Here is a 21,638-nt window from a genome sequence, read left to right as displayed (position 1 = left end):
GAGGCAAGTGAGTTTTTCCTCCCACAGCCCAAGATTTCATTTAGGGAATGCCAGATGGAAATAGAGGCATTTGTTTATTCAATTACTCACTTGAAAAATGTATTTATCCAGTGAATAAGTATCAAAAAATATATATAATAAATATATTGAACATAAACTAAATGCATGTTTTAGACACCTGGGAGATAGTGGTTAAAGAAAGTTTCTGTCCTCATGGAGCTCACTTTCTGGTTTGGGGGACACAGGAAACAAATATCTGTCCAGGAGTAGTGAGTGCTGTGAAGCACAGTAAAGCTGGGTAAGAAAGAGAGAACAGTGTCATGGGAAAGGGCATTTGTATTTTATAGAGGGCAGTGAGGGGGAAGGCCTCTCTGATACAGTAGCATTTGAGTAGAGATCAGAAACCCATGTGGCTTTGTGGAGGAATATTCCAGGCAGAGGGAACAGCAAGAATAGGGTCTGAGGTGGGCTTGCTGGGCATGATTGAGGACCAGCAAGGAGACCAGTGGTGTAGCTCAGAGTGTGGGAGGGAGGGAGGGGATGGTAGGGTATATGAGGTCCAGACAGTGCAGGAGGCCAACGTTATGTAGGGTAACGTGGGCTATTTTAAGGACTTACACAGAGTGAAATGGAGAGCCACTGAAGGGGTTGGAGGAAAAGAGTGACCTGAGCTGACTTAGGTTCTGAACTGAAAAATTTTCACACAATAATAACATCAAACTCAGATGGCTTCATAGATTAATTAGAACAAATATCCAAGAAATATTATTCCAAACATAGGCAAGTAACAGAAGTGGGCATATTTCCCCAACTCATCATATAAGGTTGTATAGCTTTAGAAACCAAATCAGACATTTGATGTAAGAGAAGAAATTGGGACTGAATGTACTCATGAATATAGATGAAAGTCTGAATAAAATAATAGCAAATCAGATCTAACACAGTAATGCATCATGACAAAGTTTATCACAGGAAAGCAAGGTTGTTTCAGCAGGGGGAAATATGTTAATGTAATTCACTTACTTAACCGATTAAAGGGGAAACCCTATATGATAATTTCATTAAATGTATGGGGAAAAAAAAGTTGTCCAGTGTGATTCTGTACCCATATTTATGATAAAACTCTTAGCAAACAGAATAGTAGGAAATCTTCCTTAACCTCCTTTAGGGTTTAAAAAAAAATCCCATAGATTACTTTTCCCTGTGATCATGCCATGAGGTCTGGTTTACACTCACTGGCAGGGACTGCCCCTTGAGTATGCCAGTAGTTGCATTGGAGTATGAGGTTTCCATTTCTGAACTCTACCATAGTAAACAAGAGCCTGGGACATGAGTTGACCTTCAGGTACTGGACTTGCATCTCATGTATTCACTGATCAGGCAGGTGTAGAACCTGTAGAGAACAGCTTTGGTGTATTTTGGCAGGACCACTGGACATATTAAGGGTTGAATGCATAGTCCTGTCTTTTTCTTCCCAACTAAAAAACCAGGCAACTAAACCATTTTGTTTGTGTTATCTCATCTGAGGCTGTTGCCAGATTGATGTAAATCTGCTTGCCTAGTAGTAATATTAATAATAATGCAGCTAAGATTTATTGAGCATTTTATTACTATGCCAAGTTTTTAATCTGTGCTAAGTGCTTTACTATATGACTTAATTTTCTGTACAACCCCATGAGGTTTTTAGAGACATAGGCACTGGAGCCCAAGGGCCTTGCCCAAGCTCACCCAGCCAGAGAGGGGTGGGGCTGAGATTGACCTTGCTCTTTCTCAGCCGCTGACTGTGGAGTCTGCACCCTAAGCACTGCCATTCTCACCAGTACCTCCTACGACTCCGAGTTCTGTTTTTTCTGATCATATCGGGCCACAGCAAGTTTATGATTTCCAAGAATAGACAGAGGCTCACCTCCCTGCAAAGATGCCATCTCCTAGTCCTGCCTGGCACCTGTCGTTTCCCAATCAAGGCTCCTCTGTCCCAGAATGGAGTAGCATTCCCTTCACTCTCAGTTTGTTTGTCTCTTCCCTTCAGTACCAGGTACTTCTTTCATAGAGGTACTTCTTTGTTCTGTGCGTGGAGAGTAGTGTGGTATATGTGGGGAGAGAGTATCCTGAAGTCTATGAACTAAAACAGGAAGTTATTGAACAAAACTTAAATATGCTGTTATCCATGAAGAGACTTGTCAGCCCCTCTCTTGGGGTTGTATAAAGGAGGACCCTGTGGTTAGTTTGTGTGCTGGGTTGGCATTTCCTGTTCCCTTGCTCCTTGTGGTGAGGATAGACTCAGCTGGCCTCATTCCCCTAGGTGTGCCATTTACACAGAGCATGCACTAAGCACCCCTGTGAGGTGGTGAACAAAGAGGAATAAGGTGAGGAGAGGAGCCTTTATGGGGGGCAGTGGTTCTCACTTTTTAAAGTGGAGGACTTGCTGGGTCCCACCCACAGGATTTCTGACTCAGGAGATCTGGAGTGGGGCCAAGAATTTGCATTTCTAACAAGTTTTCAGGTGATACTCTTGCTGCTTGTCCAGGGACCACCCTTTGAGAACCATTCCTCTGAGGAAACTTTTTTAAATGCAAAATTAGGAGTTTAGTTCATACAGCTCAAGATGTGGCCAAGGTTTTTACATTTCTAATAAGTAACCTATACAACTCTGATTGAGGTATTAGGATCCGGGTCACATTTTGAGAGCCATATAAGAGGGCATTGCAAGAAGAAAAATTGAGTAGCACAAGCACTATTAATAGATGTCTATAAGAGATAAGTAAATGCTGCATTGGGTAGAGGAGATAGTTGTGTGCTGATGATGTGTGGGAGGATGTCGGCGATCCACAGGGTCTTGAAAAATGGCTGGAATTTTACTCAATAGAATTCTGCTCGTTCTTGCCAGCCTGGTATCAGGAGTAAGGGATTGGGCTTTGGAACTAGACCTGTGTTGATGTGATTGTTCTGTCGCTTCAAGTGCTTGAATACTCACCTCAGCCATCCCCAGACTTGTTTTTTAGTAGTTCATTACAAAGTGTCTGGCACATAACAGATACTCAAATGGTAGCTCCACTTTCTTTGTAAGACAGGGAAAATGACATGAACAAGGTATAGAAACAGAAGGGATTTAGGGACTATTCGTGTCTGGGAGAGTACTATGGTGTGAGAGATAGAAATGCGACCAAAAGGCAGGTGGGTACAGAGCTGTCAAATTCAAGGCCCCCTGGCAGTGCCTGGCTGTTCAACTTCCCTTCACCAAGCCTTAGCTTCCCTGTGTGTATAATGACGGGGTAGACTGTTGTGTTGCTGATGTTCTGTGACTCCCACAGTTTGACCTTCTTTATCCTGACCTTCTAGTTCACCTGGCCTGAATTCCTGGGCTCTAATGAGGTAAATGTGGAGGACTTTTGGGCCACAATGGAGACAGAGGTGATTGAGCAGGTGGCATTTCCTGCCAGCATCCCTATCACCAAATTTGATGCCTCTGTTATTGCCCCCTTCTTCCCACCACTCATGAGAGGAGCTGTGGCCGTCAACACTGAGAAAGACAAAAACCTGGACGTGCAGCCAGTACCTGGTAAGGCCACCTGGTGGCTGACTGGGGTCAAAAAAGGGCTCAGTCAAGAGTCTGGGACATTGTCCATGGCAAGATAGCACAGTGGTAGCGAGAGGGCCAGGCCCCGCTGGAGGACTCCTTTCAGAAAGATAATAACAGCCTGTGTCAAAATCCCCTAGAGTTTAAAGTTGTGGTGCAGAGTTTTGAAGAGCTGTCCATCATATTAAATAGCAGGGGCACACAGCTCATTGTCAGCCTTCTGGGATACACATACTGAGTAGGGGAACTCCTATAAAAAATGCTGATAAGGCTCCATCCCCAAAGATTTTCATTGAGCAAGTGTAGGGGCAGGCCAAGGAATCTGCCTTCAAAACAGGCATCCCAGATGGTTTTGCAGCTAGTTTTATGGATTAGACATTGAGAAACCCTGGACTAGCGGGTAAGAGGATAGGTTTCTAACAGCTTGAGTTTGATTCCCAGCTTTGCCACTTAGCTGTGTGACCCTCTGTCAGGTCCCATCATTGCCCTAAGCCACTGTTCCTTCTTTTACAAAGAGGGTGTGATAATAGCTACCCACTTTCTAGATCACTGAAGATAAAGTGAGCTAATGCAGTTAGAGTGATAGCCGCCTTTTTTAACTGTAACTCATAGTGAGAAATACATTCTGTGTCATGACGCAGAATGATATTCGTACATATGCAAGTGTGTATAACTGAAACAACATTCCCAAAACAGTATTTTTCCTTACCAAGTGCAATACACTTTATTTTCTATCTTATTTCATTTTTGAATTTTTGGATATGACCCACTTAATTGATATTGTAATCACTTAATATGTTGTGATCCACTGGTTCTCAAACAGTGCTTCCTAATATTAGGTATTGAGGCCAGGCATGGTGGCTCATGCCTGTAATCCCAGCACTTTGGGAGGCCGAGGCGGGTGGATCACGAGGTCAGGAGATGGAGACCATCCTGGCTAACACGGTGAAACACCATCTCTACTGAAAACACAAGAAATTAGCCGGGCATGGTGGCGGGTGCCTGTAGTCCCAGCTACTCGGGAGGCTGAGGCAGGAGAATGGTGTGAACCCGGGAGGCGGAGATTGCAGCGAGCCAAGATCGCGCCACTGCACTCCAGCCTGGGCAACAGAGCGAGACTCCATCTCAAAAAAGATAAAAATAAAAAAATAAAAAGATATTGAGGTCCCACCTCATATTCCTACTAATATTTTAAGGGCCCAGGCATCTTTTTTTTTTTTTCGAGACAGAGTCCTGCTCTGTTGCCCAGGCTGGAGTGCAGTGTTGTGATCTGGGCTCACTGCAACTGTGCCTTCCAGGTTCAAGCAATTCTCCTGTCTCAGCCTCCCAAGTTGCTGAGACTACAGGCGCATGCCACCACACCACCACACCTGGCTAATTTTTTGTATTTTTGGAAGAGATGGGGTTTCACCATATTGGTCAGGCTGGTCTCGAACTTCTGACCTCAGGTAATCCACCTGCCTCGGCCTCCTAAAGTGCTAGGATTACAGGTATGAGCCACCGCATCCGGCCCCAGGGATTATTTCTTTAAGGTGCCCCACATAGTTCTCTTGTGCTAGCCAGGTTCAGGAATGTTGTGTAGAGGGCACTTTTAAAACGAGAGCTGCTGCTGTCTTCGTATTGCTGCAGTCATGGTAAGCATCTGAGGTCTTGGTTCTGAAAAACCTTAGAAGACTGGATTAAAAGCTGACTTATTTTAGGGTTTTTTTCAGTGGCTGTCTGCAGGATATCTCACTCAGATGTTCCAGGGCAGAAAGCCAGTTCTAATAGACTTCAAATATCTGCAGAAAGCATGGACCTGACTTGAGTCCCACCTCTGCCAGCACTGGGGGAGGGCTTGGTGCAGAGCTGGCTTCCACTGTTTGCTGTTTTGTGGGCCTAGCTGTGGCCTCTGGTGGCTGGCAGTAGCACCCTCCCACCAGCACTGTTGTCTCTTGCAGGCAGTGGCAGTGCCTTGGTGAGGCTGCTCCAGGAGGGCGTCTGCAAACTTGATGAGATTGGCTCCTACAGTGAAGAGAAGCTGCAGCATCTGCTAAGGCAGTGTGGAATCCCCTTTGGGGCAGAAGACTCCAAGGTGAGTGTCAAGGGCAGTGGTGGATATCGGGGCTTCTGGAGTAGGCTGATTGGTCCACTTTTCAGGGCAAGGATATGAATATCTGTGATGGCATCTGCCTTGGACACAAGGTGCTGGCAGTCAGGGATGCCTAGGAGATGGTCAACAGCTAGATGTGACATGTATGTGGGGCCTGGCCTCCAGCAGTTCCTCCTGTTGAAGGTTGTGAGCCTAGGCTCTGGGGTCAGGAATCCTGGCTCTCCTCCTTACTGTATGTGACCTTGGATAAGCTGCTCTATATTTTGAGCTTCATTTTCCTTGTTTGTAAAATGGAAATAACCAAAATACTAACCTTGTGAGATTGTTGTAAGGAATGCACTTTACACAGTGTCTGGTTATTACATATGCAAGCTCTTAGAAAATGCCAACTATTACATAGTGTACATGTCTACGTGTTTCATTCATACGTTATTTACTTTCCCTTTCATATTTCTGTGCTGTTGAAAATGTTATATTTCCTTCAAGATCAGATTCAAATGTTAGCTCCCCTTCGATGGTTTCTTTGCCCTGTAAAAAGTGAAAGGACTCAGGCCTCAGAGTCTGGCAGCTTGATCAGCAGTCTGGCTGGCTTTGTCTGTGACCTAATCCTTTCAGGGCCTCCGATTGCTTACCTGTACCTAGAGGAGGTTGGGCTGGTGAGGCTCCAAGGCCCACTCTGACCCGGGCAGTTTATTCTTTTACTTTGGGTGTTGGGTGAGTGTGTGTGATGCTGAGCACCAGCCGTGGTCCCTTAGCATTCGCCCTTATGTTTTTAATCTTGTCCTTCTACTCCAGGACCAGCTCTGCTTCTCCTTGTTGGCCCTCTATGAATCTGTACAGAATGGAGCTAGAGCTATACGGCCCCCACGTCACTTCACAGGTGGTAAAATCTACAAGGTGTGCCCCCATCAGGTAAGAAAATAACTAGGGGGAGCTTGGAGTGAATTTGCTAATGTTGAACTTCCCATACAGAGACTGATCCAGCTCAGTTTTGGGGGGCTAGACTTAGGTCACTGGGCAACCTCTGGCATAGCTGCCCACGGGTCAGGTGCTACCCCGTGGGCTAGGGAGGGAGGCTGGGTCTTCTGTCAGTATTTTTTAAGCACCCTACCATATCCTGGGCATCAGCTGTTGATGGTATAAGGGCGAGCTTGTATAAAGAATGACAAAGATGTCATTCCTCCCTAGTTGACCATATATTTTAGTGGGGAAATAAAGTCACCACAGCTTGTGGCATTGGCTCTGAAGAAATTAGATAAGGGCCTAAGATGGAAAGTAACAGTGAGGAACCTGCTGTCTGAGGTGACAGAGAAGACCGAGACCTGCAGGATAGGGAGGAGCCCAGTGGTAAGCCAGGGAAGGAGTGTCGCAGCCAAGGGACCACCAAGGCCATGAGTGGAGAGACAGAGTGAGCTGAGAGGAGGGGGTGTTGGAGGGCTGCCCGGGGGCCAGATCACATACAGCTCTCCAGGCCAGAGTAACAGTTCGTATTTTATTCTGCGTGATGAGGGACCTTTTGGACGGTTTTGAATGGGAAACCTGTGGAAGGGTGTGGACAAGGTGGCACTGGGTTAGCTCCAGGACAGGTTATGTACTAGATGACAGAGTGGGCCCAGGTAGATATTGGGACGGAAACCCCTCCTTAACAGGTACTGAATGGGAGAGAGGTGGCTTATCAGAGCCTTCACTGAAGCACATGAGTCAGCAGGGGGATCTAGCTGTAAAAAGAGAATCCAGTTCCCAACTACTTTAACAGAAGCTGTGTCTGAAGGAGATGCTTAATGCTTCTACTCTGGGCAGATCAGAGCCTGCTCAGGGGATTGTGTTCATGCGACGGGGGATCATCTCATGAGAAGCAGCTGTAGATCTTGGGGAGAGCTGTAGATCTTGGGGGCTGTGATGGGAGTGGCATCAGTTGGAGGTGCCAGCCAAGTGGGTGTACCCAGAGTTGTAGAATGGTGCTTGGGGGGCCCGTCAGTGGAGGTGTTTACTAGACTACATTGTGGGTTCCCATCTGGGCAACAAGCCCACTGGGGTCTGGTGGGGAGCTTGCTCAAAATACAGATGCTTAGACCCTACTCCAGAGACCTTAGTTTCTTAGGTTTGACCTCGGGCCCAGGCATCTCCATTCTTAACCAGCTCTCAGCTGCTGCTGCTGCTGCTGCTGTGTAGCTAGCATAGTGAACTGGTAGATGATGTGGAGAGAGTGGGGTTTTGAAAGATGTTCTGAGGTGCCTTTCAGCCTAAGTTGAGGACAGGATGCTCCCAGCTGTCTCTCAGAAGGGCAAGGATGAGCTGGTGGTGACTTCATTTAAGGACAGAAGTAGGAAGGGAGCAGAATGCCATGGGCTCTGGCAGGATGGCCATGGCTTCGGCCATGAAGCTGATTGCTCATCTTCCTGGGAAGAAGCAAGTGAGAACTATACACTCTCTGGAGACTGGCTTCCTAATTAACCCCGCACCCCCCGCCCTTCATCTCCCAGGTGGTCTGCGGCTCCAAGTATCTTGTGCGAGGTGAGAGTGCCCGTGACCATGTGGACCTGCTTGCCTCTTCCCGCCACTGGCCGCCTGTCTATGTGGTAGATATGGCCACATCAGTGGCCCTGTGTGCTGACCTCTGCTACCCAGAGCTGACCAACCAGATGTGGGGGAGGAACCAGGGCTGTTTCTCTAGCCCCACGGAGCCACCTGTGGTGAGTCACCTCCTGAGGAACTGCCATGTCTTCTCAAGCCTACCATGTCTTGCCCATGTCTGTCGCCCAGGCTGGAGTGCAGTGGCGTTATCTCGGCTCACTGCAACCTCTGCCCCCCAGGTTCAAGCAGTTCTCGTGCCTCAGCCTCCCGAGGAGCTGGGATTACAGGCGCACACCACCACACCTGGCTAATTTTTGTGTTTTAGTAGAAATGGGGTTTTGCCATTTTGCCCAGGCTGTTCTCAAACTCCTGGGCTCAAGCAATCCACGTGCCTCAGCCTCTCAAAGTGCTGGGATTACAGGCGTGAGCCACTGTGCCCAGTCTACTCCGTAAGTTTTTACTGACCAAGCCCTCTGAGGCCACAGCATATCACTTAGTGTGCCCAGGATATCCCAAACCTTGTGTTAAAAGAGGTTGCCTTCCAGAGAAACCTAGAAAGTTGCCACCTTTGAGAGTCACTGTGCACACTGACATATTAAAGGCCCCAGCCAGCCCTGGATTAGTTTAATTCTCCATGTCTTACATTTAGTTGACCATGGCTATACTGTATGGCATGCCTGTTGTGATCTGAAGATACACTGGTTTAGAAAACACTCATCTTATCCAACCCTCTCCTTTTATTAAAAGGGGAAGCTAAGGCCCAGAGGGGGAAATGGACTTTTCCGGGTCACACAGCAGATTAGTGGCAGAGCCCTTGTCTCTGTGTCTTGGTATATTGTACCAGACAGTATTTCTCACCGGTCATGCACCGTCCAAGGCCAGCAGGCCAGCCTTTGTCCTTTGCTGAAATAGATGTCAGAACTGATAATTAGGAAGAAGGGAAGAATAACAAAGGTTGGGTGCCCCAGCCAGGATGCATTATAGGAAGTGAAGGCCTGTGGCTTTGCCTTGGAGGAGTCATTATTGACATTACTCCCTGGGGCTCACTGGCTCCATGAGCATGCTGGGAACTCCAGAAAAGTGTCTTAACCTCAGTCAGAGCCTGATCTTTCTGCTTCACTGCAGCCACTGGCCTGAATGGACCGGGGGCAATAATAGCATAAGTAATCCAACATCTGTTCTGGAAGGTGGCCACTGTTACTGTCCCTGTTCTCACGTGAGGAAGTGGAGGCAATGAGGGGCAGGGGTTGGCCTAGGAGACACGGTACATGGTGATGTTAGGATTCAAACAGGGCTGGCTGAGCCTAGAGTGTTCTCATCACCAGATGGGTTCCACCTTAATCATTCCTTCTTGTCCAAATGCATTCTCATTTCTCTTCTAGAGTGTGTCCTGCCCAGAGCTCTTGGACCAGCATTATACTGTGGACATGACAGAAACTGAGCACTCTATCCAGCACCCAATCACCAAGACTGCCACACGGCGCATCGTCCATGCAGGCATACAGCCCAATCCTGGTGACCCCAGTGCTGGACACCACTCTTTGGCCCTGTGCCCTGAATTGGCACCCTACGCAACCATCCTGGCCTCCATCGTGGACAGCAAACCAAACAGTGTCCGCCAGCGGCCCATTGCCTTCGACAATGCCACTCACTATTACCTCTATAACCGCCTCATGGACTTCCTCACCAGCCGCGAAATTGTCAATCGTCAGATCCATGACATTGTACAGAGCTGCCAGCCTGGTGAGGTGGTTATTCGTGACACCCTCTACCGCCTTGGGGTTGCTCAGATCAAGACAGAGACAGAGGAGGAGGGTGAGGAAGAGGAGGTGGCCACAGTGGCAGAATAAGCCAGGCTGTTGTACAGGGACTATACCATCTCTCAAGCCATAGTAAGGCCCTTGCCTGAGGCAGAGCTATCCAGGCGACCTGCAGAAGTGGTCTCCTGTGGGGAGGGCCTCTGACTGCTGGGACTGACCAAAGAGCTTCCATTCCCTGAGCATGGTGGGACCCAGGGTCCTCGGTTCTCAACCCTCCAGGGGTCAGGAGTGGTGCCAGGAAACCTCTTCTGGCCCCGAGAGAGCACTTGGGGGACACGGTATGTTTAATGGAGGGAGGGGAGGCTGAGGGAAAGGCTGGTAGCTGGTGGGTTCCGTGGGGCTTGCTGTGGGTCAGGGTGGAGGTCCTGGGTGGGCTAAGGCGTGAGCCCTAGCACTAGGTGGGAAGGCTGCTGAGGTCCATCCCACCCCTGAGGAGTCCTGGTTTCAGCCCCCTCAGTCTCATGAATTGCTTAGCCTGTTGCCTTTGATTAGGGGCCTGGGTGGCCTCATTAACTCTAGGGGTCCCTTTGAGCTCTTGATTCTCCCTGAAGGAGGGATGCATTTCTCTCTTGCTCTTCCTGTACCCACATTTGGGGGAAGCTGAGGAGGGAGGAACAGTCAGCCACAGCTCTCTTCCAGCACTGTCCTCTCCACCCCAAGCTTTGAGGAAGAGCATCCCCTTCCTCCTTTCCCTGGCCACTGCTGCTGCAGCCAATATCCTCTCTTGGCCTGGGACCCTCTCCACAGAGGGGATGTGGTCCCTGGTCATGACATAACCTAGCAGCAGTAGGAAAAACTCCCTTCTGTGAAGGGGAAGCAGACTGGGCCATAAGGAAACAGCAGGACTGGCTCAAGTGCCCAAGGTTTGTTTAGGGCCTGGGAATTGGCCATGTGTTAATTTATTGAGTGGAGTAGGTGGCTTTTTTTCCCCTCCCTCTTCCCCCAGCAAGAATAAAGTTTATTAAATTATCTGGTTTTGGTGTAGCAGGAGTCAATTCCATGCACATCGTATGGGGCACAGTGTGGTCAAGCTCCATGACTGTGAGCTTGTCACCTCATGTGAAGGAGGGAAGGAAAGAAGTTCCAGGGAATTTGCAGGTACTCACGTGGCACAGAGAACCAGAGGCTGACTGCATTAATGCTGTTAGTTTAATGTGGACAGAGACATCCCGCGGCGTGACTGTTAGTTAGGATGAGTCAGCTTGGGGGAGTTTGTGCTTCCTGCTTGGTGTGGCCAGCCACATGCCAAGGTCCCCTGCCTTCTAGCCCAGAATGACAGGGGACTGGGCAGAACACCCCCAACAACTTTTAGCTGCCACTTGGCTCATTACAGCAGTACCAGTATGGGGGTGGGAGGGGTGAGGCTGTGGAGTGAAGAAGGCTTATAGGGCAGAGACTGAGAGGTCGTGTGAGATTCTTAGAGGAACCATCCTACTCCAAGGGGCCTGAGCTGAGTGTGGTCTGTGAGCATCTGCTGCTCCTCTTGGAGAGGGAGATCTCACTCTCTGCCAGTCTGTCTAGCCCCAAGGAGCCTAGTTTTCTCAGTATCAGTGTAGCTCCTGGGGACTTCATAGGCATACAGTCAGTCCATTTCCATGAAGACAAGGGGATTAGGAAAGAAGGGTCTACCAGTTGGCATAGCAAACACAAGGCCAACACCATGAGAACAGTAGGGGAGGGGGGGTGAGGGCTCAGCCCCCAGCCCCTGACTGGCAGTGATGGCCCACGCTCAGGAAGTGGGATCCTCTGACCTCCCCTGAATCCCTCACCTTCCCAAGTTTCAGAGCTGGGCCGAGCTGTTGAGTGAAATGACCGAAGGCAGAGTTTGTTTGTTCTCCCCATGTCGTCCCATCCATGGAGGAGTTGAAGTTTGGAGGCGGGGAGAGTGGTACTCCCTGTTGTCAACTCCTCAGCAGAACTGATAGTTGTTGGGCTGCAGCAAGGGCTGGGCAATATCCCCTTGCTCGCAGCAGGTCAGGTGCTCACTAGAGCTCTCCTCCTCCAGCTCACTGCTGCTGCTGCCGCTGCCCCTGCCACTGCCACCTCTTCTGGTGCTGCTCGGCAGATTGGTATAGTCCTGAGGGTGGGAGAGACCAGAAACTGTCAGTCCAGATCCATCAGGCCCAGCCCAACCTGCTTTACCGGCCACCCACCCCAAGCCTCACCCCACTCACCCGCTCTCTCCTGTCCTCTTGGGCCTGCTCCTGAAGGAAGGAGCAGATCTGCTGGAAGGTGGGTCTGTGGGTGGGCTCCAAGGCCCAGCAGGCCTGCATGATGCTGTATCTGGAGATAGAACAGAGGATGCCCATGTGCAGCTCCCTAGGGTCCAGGGGCCATTAACACACGCCCCTAGAGAGACCTACCCAGCAGAGGTCCCCAAACCCAGTCAAAGTAAGTTTAGTATAAAACCTGTGCCAAGTCCTTGGCATGCTTTACCATTTAATCTTCACAGTAACCCTTGCAGAAGAGTACTCTCATCACCCTCATTTTGACAGATGAGGCCATTTTGGTATCGTCAGGGTCACTGTAGTAACAGTCTCTTAAAAGTCTAAGTTTAGGGACAGGTGCAGTGGCTCATGCCTGTAATCCCAACACTTCAGGAGGTTGATGCAGGAGGATTGCATAAGGCCAGGAGTTCCAGACCAGCCTGGACAACATAGTGAGATCCCATCTCTACTAAAAATTTTTTTAAAAATAGCTGGGCTTGGTGGCACACACCTGTAGTCCCAGCTGTTTGGGAGGCTGAGGCCAAAGGATTGCTTGAGCCCTGAAGATTGAGGCTGCAGTGAGCTATGATCGCACACACCACTGCACTCCAGCCTGGGCTACAGAGCAAGATGCTGTCTCAAAAAAAAAAAAAAAAAAAAAACAAAAAGAAAAGTGGTCGGTTAGGACTAGCCCTAGTGAACAGCTGCTTCTCTAAGAACATCCCCCATACCTTGAATTCAAAAGGGGCTGCTTGTGTCCACTGTGGGAGAGAGAAAGTCTGACCCTGGAACATTTTGGACAGGGAAAGATCAGGGCCACACAGCCTTCCATCCCTTTCCAGCGAAAGCCTGGGGTGTCCTTTTCCCTCCCTGGGATCCCTTCGCTTACATATTCTTCGGGGCAAATGCAGGCTGGGCCATTTGGTATCCATCCTTCACCAGTTTATAGAACTTGCTGTTCACCAGGATGCCAGGGTAAGGGTTCAGCCCTGCAAAGGCCAAGATCAGGTAAGAGGCCATGCCCATTGTCTTCTCCCCGTTCCCGCACACCCACACACACCTTAGACTGGGTTTAAAGGGTCCCACTTGACAACACTGCAACAGCAGCTACTCTTATCCAGTGCTTCCTGTGTGCCAGCCACTGTGTGGCAGGCTTAGGCTTTAGGGAGGTGTGAGCCTCCATCCAGGCCTTATCACACCAAACATTCTTGTGCAGGCTTTGGAATCAGACCAAAGCTTCAGTTGTGTATCGTTAAAGTGGGGACAGTCAGGTGGTTATGAGGGTGTAGGAGCAGGGTATTTAAGAACTGAGTACAAATCCTTGTGCCTAGTCCTCAGGAAATGGCAGTTCTTTCTACTAGAGCCTAGTAGTAGAGAGCTACATCTTCAAGGGTCTGTAGGTCCGTAGATTTCAGACAAAGGAGGGAAACAGCGACAAAGGAAGGTAACAGGTAGCAGCAACTGAGCAGAGACAAACGAGGGAAGAGCCAGAAAGGAGCGCCTGTCAGGGGCAGAGGGTCTGCCTAGCCCCGCAGGAGCCACGATGCTGGGTTTCCAGAGCCCTTGCCCATTCCTGCACTCTCACCAACCCTCACTGTGTCCTGGGCACCAAACAGCCTTGTCCAGCAGTGGGGCAACCAGAGGAGCCAGCCCCAGGCTGTGCCTGGAGTGGGCCCAGTGGCTCACCAAGTGAGAAGATCTCCCAGAGGAGGATGCCATAGGACCAGACGTCGCTCTGAACCGTGTAGACACAGTCAAAGATGCTCTCTGGGGCCATCCACTTCACAGGCAGGCGGGCCTGCGATGACAGTCCGCAGTTATTTTGGGCCCTGACTCTTCACCCTCTCCCCAGCCTGGCCCAAGCCCTCCCAGCACTTACATTGCCCTTGACGATGTAGTTGGAGTCATTCATGATGTCCCTAGCCAGCCCGAAGTCCCCAATCTTGGCCACATGACCACTGGTCAACAGGACGTTACGCGCTGCCACGTCCCGGTGGATGCACTGAGGGAAAGCACCGCAGGGTTAGTCTTGGGCCCTCTCCTACCTGAGCCTGAGGTGAGGAGGATGGCAGGGAGGGCCCCAGATGGCTTTGGGGTCCCTGCTGGAGTGAACAACAGTTTTGGTCCTTTACCACAAACCCTTGTCTATACCTTCTACCAGGGCCCAGGATCTGAGAACGTGTAGCGTGATCTGATCATTTAATGCTTAGAAACCCCCATTACCCTGAGCAGCCATGGCGCTTCTCACCCTTTGTCCTCTGAGTGGTCTGCTCAGGCCCCAGAAGCGAAGGGCTTCCATGCAGAGAGCAGTCTGCAAACCCTACCATTACTTCTGATCATAGCAGCTGCTATCTGCCAGGCCCTTCCCTAAACTCTGTACACATTGAACCCTTTTTCTTTTCAAACAATTGTTACACCCATTTTTATAGGTGTAGAAACTGAGGCACAGAATTTAAATAGTTGCTTAAAGTCACAGAGCAGGTGGCAGAGCCAGCAACAAACCACTGACTCCGGAATCTGTTCTAAGGAAGATGGCAAGAGCTCCCATTCCCTGGCACTTCTTCCTAGGCTGAGCATACTTTATACATTATCTAATATCCCCAAAATTCTGTGAGGAAGCTTCCATTATCATCCCCACCAGACCATGTGCACTTCATGAGCAGAGACAACTGTTGTCTCTTATACACGATGTAAAAACGAATGAAGAAAGCCTGGTATCCCTCCTCATCTTCACACTGGGGACACAGGTGCCCAGCCCCGGAGCTCCAGCCCTGGGCACAGCTTTCTCCCACTCATTCTTGCAGCTGCCCAAATGACTCTCCTACTCTGTCTCCTCCCCTACCCCCCTCACAGGCTCCCGTTTCCTCACCATCGTCACTCATCCAGCCTCCCCGGAACACAGACCTGGGTGGCTACAAGCCAGGGCCAGGTTCCTACTCACATTCTTGGAAGCGAGGAAGGCCATGCCCTGGGCTACTTGGCTGGAGAAGTGAAGCAGGTCTCGGAGCTCCAGGGGCCGTCCATCCTCCTTGTCCAGGTCTAGGGTGGGAAGAGGCGTCAGGGCAGCCCTGCCACACTCCCCACCCCTCACCCCAGCAGCCCCTTCTCCTTTTCCCTTGTTATCAAGCAAATGGGGCCTAGCCCTGGGACCTCCTCACCTTGCTCAGAGAAGGAATCATTTGAAGAAGTGGAGACAGGCCTCATCTCCACATAGGTGTCCACACCCTGGCTGGAGAATCCACTGTCCCTACGTAGGAGAGAAGATTGGAGGGGCAGAGGTCAGTCCCTATCACTGCACTGCTCAGCTCAGACCTTGACCGCCCACCACCCCATGGTCAACTGGAACCTCCCTTTCTGATAAGAAACCCTCCTGCCACACTCCATCCGAGTGAGCATTGGTCTCTGCTTGGCTGTCCCCAGTAAGGGAGCATACAACCCATTCTGGGTTGTAAGAATCTGTCTGTGAGAAAGTTCTTCACTGTTCCTAATGCCAATCTGCCCCTGAGATTTTCCTCCTAGCCCCTGCTCTACCCTCAAGGGCCACAGAGAAGTTGGAGTCCTCTTCCCCATAACAGCCCTACTAGAATTGGGGCATATTCTAGGGCCCCTTGAGTCCTCTCTTCTCTAGACAGTGCCTCTCACCCCTGGTTTCACATTAAAATCACTTCGGGAGCTTTTAGGATCAGGCTAATTACTAATACTTCAGAAACTCTAGGGACAAAACAGTCATTCACAGATTTAAATCTCCCCAGGTGATGACAAAGTGCAGCCTAAGCTGAGGCCCACTGGTCTAGAGCAGTGCTGCTTAAGCTCCAATTCATGTGCAAATAAATCACCCTGGGAATCTCTGCAATGCAGATTTTGAATCAGCAGGCCTGGGTGGGTGGGCCTGAGGTGGTGTACTTCCAACAGTCCTCAAGAGATGCCTACGAGAGCACACTTGGGGTAGAAAATTTGAGAAGCACTATCATAGATTGAAGCACTACTGCTCCTAACATTCCAACCAGATAGGATTTATCTCTCCCTCCTGTCCCTTCTGCGCTAGAGATGTGTACCTTGACAATGTCCATATTCTAGTGTTCCCAGAAGGAGAAGCCAATGTTTTATTTATGATCTGACCATGGCAAAATCTTCTGCTCCCTTGTTGTAGAAACTATGCTTCTGTTAACAGCCTGGGATCCTTTAGGCAGAGTTGGTTTACAGGCCATTTGCCCTCGAAATTACCCACTCTGGGAATACTTTCCCCATCTGCGTATTTGAAGATGAAAGCTAATAATACTTTCCTTTGGTGCTCATTTTGATCTGATCTTCAGAGGCCTAGTGTGTGCCACCCTCATAGAAGTGTCAGGGAATCAGAAGAGGAAGCGATGCTGCCAGGCCACCATTTTTAGGACCCTGGGTTAAGAGATGGCCTCCTTCTCTTTTGCCTCCCCAGGCATGGCAGCTGACAGTATCTAGGATGACGGCACAGTGTACACCCTTCTTGTTCTGATCCTGTCCTGGCCCTACAAGCCCCTGAGACAGAGACCTCCAGGACAGCAGTGTGGCTTGGGTGACTCCTGGACTGGAAGTCAAGAGAGCAGGATTCTAGTCCAGGCTCCACCTCTGCCCCTGACTCATGTGTGACATGAATCTCCCACTTCCTCTCTTTGGTTCCCCATGTGGCTCTGTTGGATGGCTCTATTCTGGATGGCTTCCAGGAATCACAGCAACAGGACAACAGAGCCATCTCTCTTTTTTTCTGAGACGGAGTTTCGTTCTTGTTGCCCAGGCTGGAGTGCAATGGTGTGATCTCAGCTCACAGCAACCTCTGCCTCCTGGGTTCAAGCGATTCTCCTGCCTCAGCCTCCCGAGTAGCTGGGATTACAGGCATGCATCACCACGCCCGGCTAATTTTGTATATTTAATAGAGATGGGGTTTCACCATGTTGGTCAGGCTGGTCTCAAACTCCCAACCTCAGGTGATCCGCCCGCCTCAGCCTCCCAAAGTGCTGGATTACAGGCATGGGCCACTGCGCCCAGCCACATCTGCCCATCTCTTACTAGGGCTCCAGGCACAGATCTTGGTTGATCTTTTACACACACTGGATGGTGATTTCACTGACGCATATCTCCACCAGACTATGAGCTGCCCGTCTTTGCCCTCCACACTCCCAGAACACGGTAGGTGTTCAAATATTTGTCGAATGAAGGGGAAAAGGAGTAGAGAAACAGAGATGCCCATAAGACCTGTGGTGGCTACTTCCCACGACACAGGTGGCAGGTGAGGGCCGCAAAGCCACCCAATCATGAGCCATCCAACCCTGAGCTGGCTTTGAAGACAGACTCAGGTCCTGCCCTCCCAGACCTGGCCTTTTTCTTGTCCTTTGCCAGGGGCTACCTGCGGACATATTTCTTCTCGAGGTGGATGTTCTTATAGTCGGCGCCTCCCTCGGGGTCCTGGCCGGGGCTCAGGCTGGGTCCCAGCATGGCCTCAGCCTTCCTTCGCAGAAAGTTGAGCAGGTCGCCATAGCAACAGTACTCCGTGATGACCAGTACAGGGCCTAGAGCAGCCAAGGGTGTGGGGTGAGGGAGGTGCTGAGTGCTCCCCTGCGTGAACAGGAGCATGGGACTGAGGGCAGTGAGGCCACTGGACCAGGACTCAGCACAGCTGAGTTCTAACCTCGGCTCTGTGAGCAAGTTTCCTTGTGCCTCAGTAGTTCCACCTGTTTAAAACAGATGGATTTGGTGGGGCACGGTGGCTCATGCCTGTAATCTCAGCACTTTGGGAAGCCAAGGTGGGTGGATCACGAGGTCAGGAGATCGAGACCATCCTGGCTAACATGGTGAAACCTCATCTCTACAAAAATACAAAAAATTAGCCGGGCGTGGTGGCACATGCCTGTAGTTCCAACTACTCAGGAGGCTGAGGCAGGAGAATCGCTTGAACCTGGGAGGCAGAGGTTGCAGTGAGCCGAAATCGTGCCACTGCACTCCAGCCTGGGTGACAGCGTGAGGCTTCGTCTCAAGAAAAAAAACAAAACAAACAAACAAAAAAAATGACCTTAAAAAAAAATGTAGCCCAAGAATTACTTCTTCAAAGGCAAGCTATGGCGGCTCAGTGTAGGTCAGAGCCACTATCAGTGAAGAGGATGTGGGGCACTTGGAGTCCCAACAAAGCCTGGGGCACCTTTGTGGGCCCTGGGGAGCGTGTCCAAGCATCCTTGAATGGAGGTTTCATAAGAGGTAGGCAGGGGGCTTCACTCCAGAACCACAGGATCCGGCTCCCTGGAAGCAGGGCCTAGGAGCTTGCACATTCATCTCCTTCTCCAAGGGCTCTGATGCTCCCTATGAGTCTCTCTTTATGCCTCAAGCTGCCCGTGCAGCTCGTGACTAGTCCAGGAGATGGGCTCAGGAGTTTAAGGGATGCTGTGACCGGGATCCCACTGGCACTTGGAGCAGTAGGATCCTGAGAAGGGGAAGATGGAATAAGGTAGCCCTGGGGCCCTCAGATCCCCCAGAGGCACCAAGACCTTGGCCCCAGGAACTCCAAGGCCCTTACCTCCATGGGTGCAGGCTCCCAGAAGGTTGACGATGTTCTCGTGCTGGCCCAGGTGGCTCATGATCTTCAGCTCGGACATGAGGGCCTCCTTCTCATCAGCATGGGCCGTGGCTGGGAGAAGGAACCACAGGTTCCACAGACAGGGAGAGGGCAGGACACAGAGTACCACACAGATACATGGGGACCAAATGCAGAGACCCAGGGGAGCAAGCAGGGTGTACCCCAAGACCCGGAGTGGCCAGAAGCCAAAAGGAGGAGAAGGAAAAATGCAGACACACAGATGGCAGAGAGAGAGAGGAGGGATGAGCCTGTCACTGAGCTGGTCTTCAGGTGACAGGAAGCCAAACTGTGGCCAGGCCATGGCCATAGGTGGCCTTTCTGCACCCCCAGACTTTTTGGAGCTCAGTCAGAAGCCCCTTCACAACTAAAGGGTGACCTAGACCTTCTTGGAACCAGGACTCAGAGGGTGCCTGGAGCTCACAAGAAAACCCAAGTCCTCACCCCCGAGCTCTGTCCCCCAGGCTTCAACAGGTTGAAATGTGTGCGATGCCTCTTGTGACACCAGGGCCAGCCCACCCCCAGCATCTACCACCCCCTATCCCTTCCTTCATCCCCTCCCCTCACTCACACTTCAGCATCTTCACAGCCACCTTCAGGACAGCATCCTCCTTGCCCAGACCAAAGGCCGTGGCCTCCACCACCTTCCCAAAGGCGCCAGCTCCGAGGGTCTTACCTGCCACGCACACAGGTCCCTTAGGTCCCTGGGCACCAAAGGGCCTCTGTCCAAGGGCCCACGGGCTCCCTGCAATCCCCACAGGCCCCGTGATAGGAAGGTGTGGGGTGCTGAACTGCCATCTCACCAAACTGCAGGTTGTTCCGGGGGAACTCCCACTTCTCGTTGTAAGGCAGCTGCGTGGGGTCGATGAAAGTATAACTGTTGCCCTCATAGCTCTCGATGATCTTCCAGCGGACCTGGTACTTGGGCTTCTGCAGAAGAGGAAGGGAGCACATGGCAGTAGGGGCTGGCAGGCAGTTCCTGGACCTTGTTTCTGACCCCCAAGAGCAGGGGTGTGGGCAGTCCCAAGGTGCCCAGTGGGAGAAGGCAGGGCAAGGCTTGCTCTGGGCTGAGAGAGGTCATGTCATCTCATGAACATGGCACTGAGAGCATGTTCCTCCTTGACTCTGCCTTCTTGTGTGACCTTCCCTTCTCCAAGCCTCAGTTTCACTATTTGTGTATTGAAGACCTTGGACAAGACAACCTCTGAGGGCCTTGATATCTCTGATAATCTGGTAATTCCTGAGCCAGGAGGGAGGGTGGAAATGAGATCTTATCCATCTGTTCATCTGTCCATCCATCTACCCATCCATCTACCCATCCATCCACCCACCTAGCCTCCCATCCAAATATATATGTATTTTTAATTGTGATAAAACATACATGAAATTTACCATTTCAACCATTTTTAAGTGTATGGTTCAGTAGTATTAAGTAAATTACATTCTACCTTGTTGTGCAACCAATTTCCAGAGCTCTTTTCATCTTGCAAAACTGAAACTCCGTTCCCATTAAAAAGCAACTCCCCTTTCCCTCCTCCAGCCCCTGGCAACCATGATTCTGCTGTCTCTGTGAATTGTACTGCTCTAGGCACTGCACCTCAGTGGACTCACACAGCACGTGTCTATTGGGATTGTCTTATTTCACGCAGCATAATGTCTTCAAGGTTCATTCATGTTGCAGCATAGGTCAGAATTCCCTTCCTTTTTAAGGCTGAATAATAGTAGCCCATCCACATACTTTCTTGAGCATCTATTTGTGTCAGGCACTGTTGATTCAGAGTTGAACAGGACAAAGTCCCTGCCCCTCCATGGAGTTTGCATACTAGTGGCTGAGAGAGGCATTAAACGCAAGTAAATATGTATGTAGGAAATTCTCAAGTGGTGCTATGAAGAAAATAAAGTAAGATAAGTCAGGAAAGGCCCCTAAAGAGCCCACCATGTGACCATCAGAGGAAGAATTTTCCAGGAACAGTGTATGGAAATGCTGTGTGCTTGACATGGGAATGATCCTGGCAAGTTTGAGTTATAGGAAGGCAGCCATCGTGGCTTGAGGAAGTGGGGGGGCAGGTTCCAGAAGCAGGAAGGTCTTGAGGGCTACGATAAGGTGAGTGGGTTCCCTTTTGGGATTTTTTTTTTTTTCAAGACAGGATCTCTGTCCCCCAGGCTGGCATGCAGTGGGGCAGTCTTGGCTCACTACAGCCTCGACCCCCAAGGTTCAAGCAATCCTCCCACCTCAGTCTCCCAAGCAGCCAGGACTACAAGCATGTGGCACCACACCTGGCTAATTTTTGTAGAGATGGGGCTTTGTTGCAGCCTAGACTGGTCTTGAACTCCTGAGCTCAAGCAGTTTGCCTGCCTCAGTCTCTCAAAGTGCTGGGATTACAGGCGTGAGCTACCATGCCTGGCCGGGCAGTGAGAGACCCTGAGAGTTTGACACGGGTGAGTCGCCATCTGACTTTTTTTTTTTTTTTTTGAGACAGGGTCTTGGTCCTTCACCCATGCCGGAGTGCAGTGGCATGATCATAGCTCACTAGGCTCAAACTCCTGGGCTCAAGCAATCCTTCTGCCTTGGCCTATCAAAGTGCTGGGATTATAGGCGTGAGCCATCACACCCAGCTTTGACTTTACCTTTTTGAGAGAGAAAGAGAGACCCTGCCCACTAGATAGATTCTGGAGGACCAGGACCTTTGGAAAGACTGGATTTCCTTCCTTAGGCTCTCCATGCTGTTACCACCCAGCCAGAGGAGGCAAGCCCTAGGATGTGGGGAGG

The 21,638-nt window shown here is 50.4% G+C and overlaps 2 protein-coding genes across 3 annotated transcripts in view; one reads left to right on the top strand and one right to left on the bottom strand.

The window, feature by feature from the left end:
• The window catches only part of HMGXB3 (HMG-box containing 3), a 52,768-nt gene extending 41,736 nt beyond the window's left edge, over positions 1-11,032 (top strand). Inside the window, exons 16-20 of the mRNA XM_030826654.1 lie at positions 3,340-3,559; positions 5,518-5,651; positions 6,465-6,581; positions 8,153-8,362; positions 9,626-11,032. Coding sequence (XP_030682514.1) covers positions 3,340-3,559; positions 5,518-5,651; positions 6,465-6,581; positions 8,153-8,362; positions 9,626-10,093 — 1,149 coding nt within the window. The 3' untranslated portion in view covers positions 10,094-11,032. The remainder of the gene's footprint in view (positions 1-3,339; positions 3,560-5,517; positions 5,652-6,464; positions 6,582-8,152; positions 8,363-9,625) is intronic.
• The window catches only part of CSF1R (colony stimulating factor 1 receptor), a 37,613-nt gene continuing 23,779 nt past the window's right edge, over positions 7,805-21,638 (bottom strand). Inside the window, exons 11-22 of one of the 2 annotated variants that reach the window (XM_030826671.1) lie at positions 19,672-19,798; positions 19,440-19,544; positions 18,812-18,922; positions 17,651-17,813; positions 15,429-15,517; positions 15,212-15,309; positions 14,150-14,272; positions 13,957-14,068; positions 13,160-13,259; positions 12,238-12,346; positions 12,085-12,140; positions 7,805-7,836 (exon numbers count right to left, since the gene is read on the bottom strand). In XM_030826671.1, the coding sequence (XP_030682531.1) occupies positions 7,812-7,836; positions 12,085-12,140; positions 12,238-12,346; positions 13,160-13,259; positions 13,957-14,068; positions 14,150-14,272; positions 15,212-15,309; positions 15,429-15,517; positions 17,651-17,813; positions 18,812-18,922; positions 19,440-19,544; positions 19,672-19,798 (1,218 nt within the window). In that variant the 3' untranslated portion in view covers positions 7,805-7,811. Of the gene's footprint in view, positions 7,837-11,190; positions 12,141-12,237; positions 12,347-13,159; positions 13,260-13,956; positions 14,069-14,149; positions 14,273-15,211; positions 15,310-15,428; positions 15,518-17,650; positions 17,814-18,811; positions 18,923-19,439; positions 19,545-19,671; positions 19,799-21,638 lie in introns of those variants that run through there. The other variant, XM_030826660.1, reaches the window with a different exon arrangement.

This window comes from Nomascus leucogenys, chromosome 2 (assembly GCF_006542625.1).
Source record: "Nomascus leucogenys isolate Asia chromosome 2, Asia_NLE_v1, whole genome shotgun sequence".
NCBI lineage: Eukaryota > Metazoa > Chordata > Mammalia > Primates > Hylobatidae > Nomascus > Nomascus leucogenys.
The sequence above is the reverse complement of the archived record's forward strand: the minus strand, read 5'-3'. Positions and strand labels throughout refer to the sequence as shown.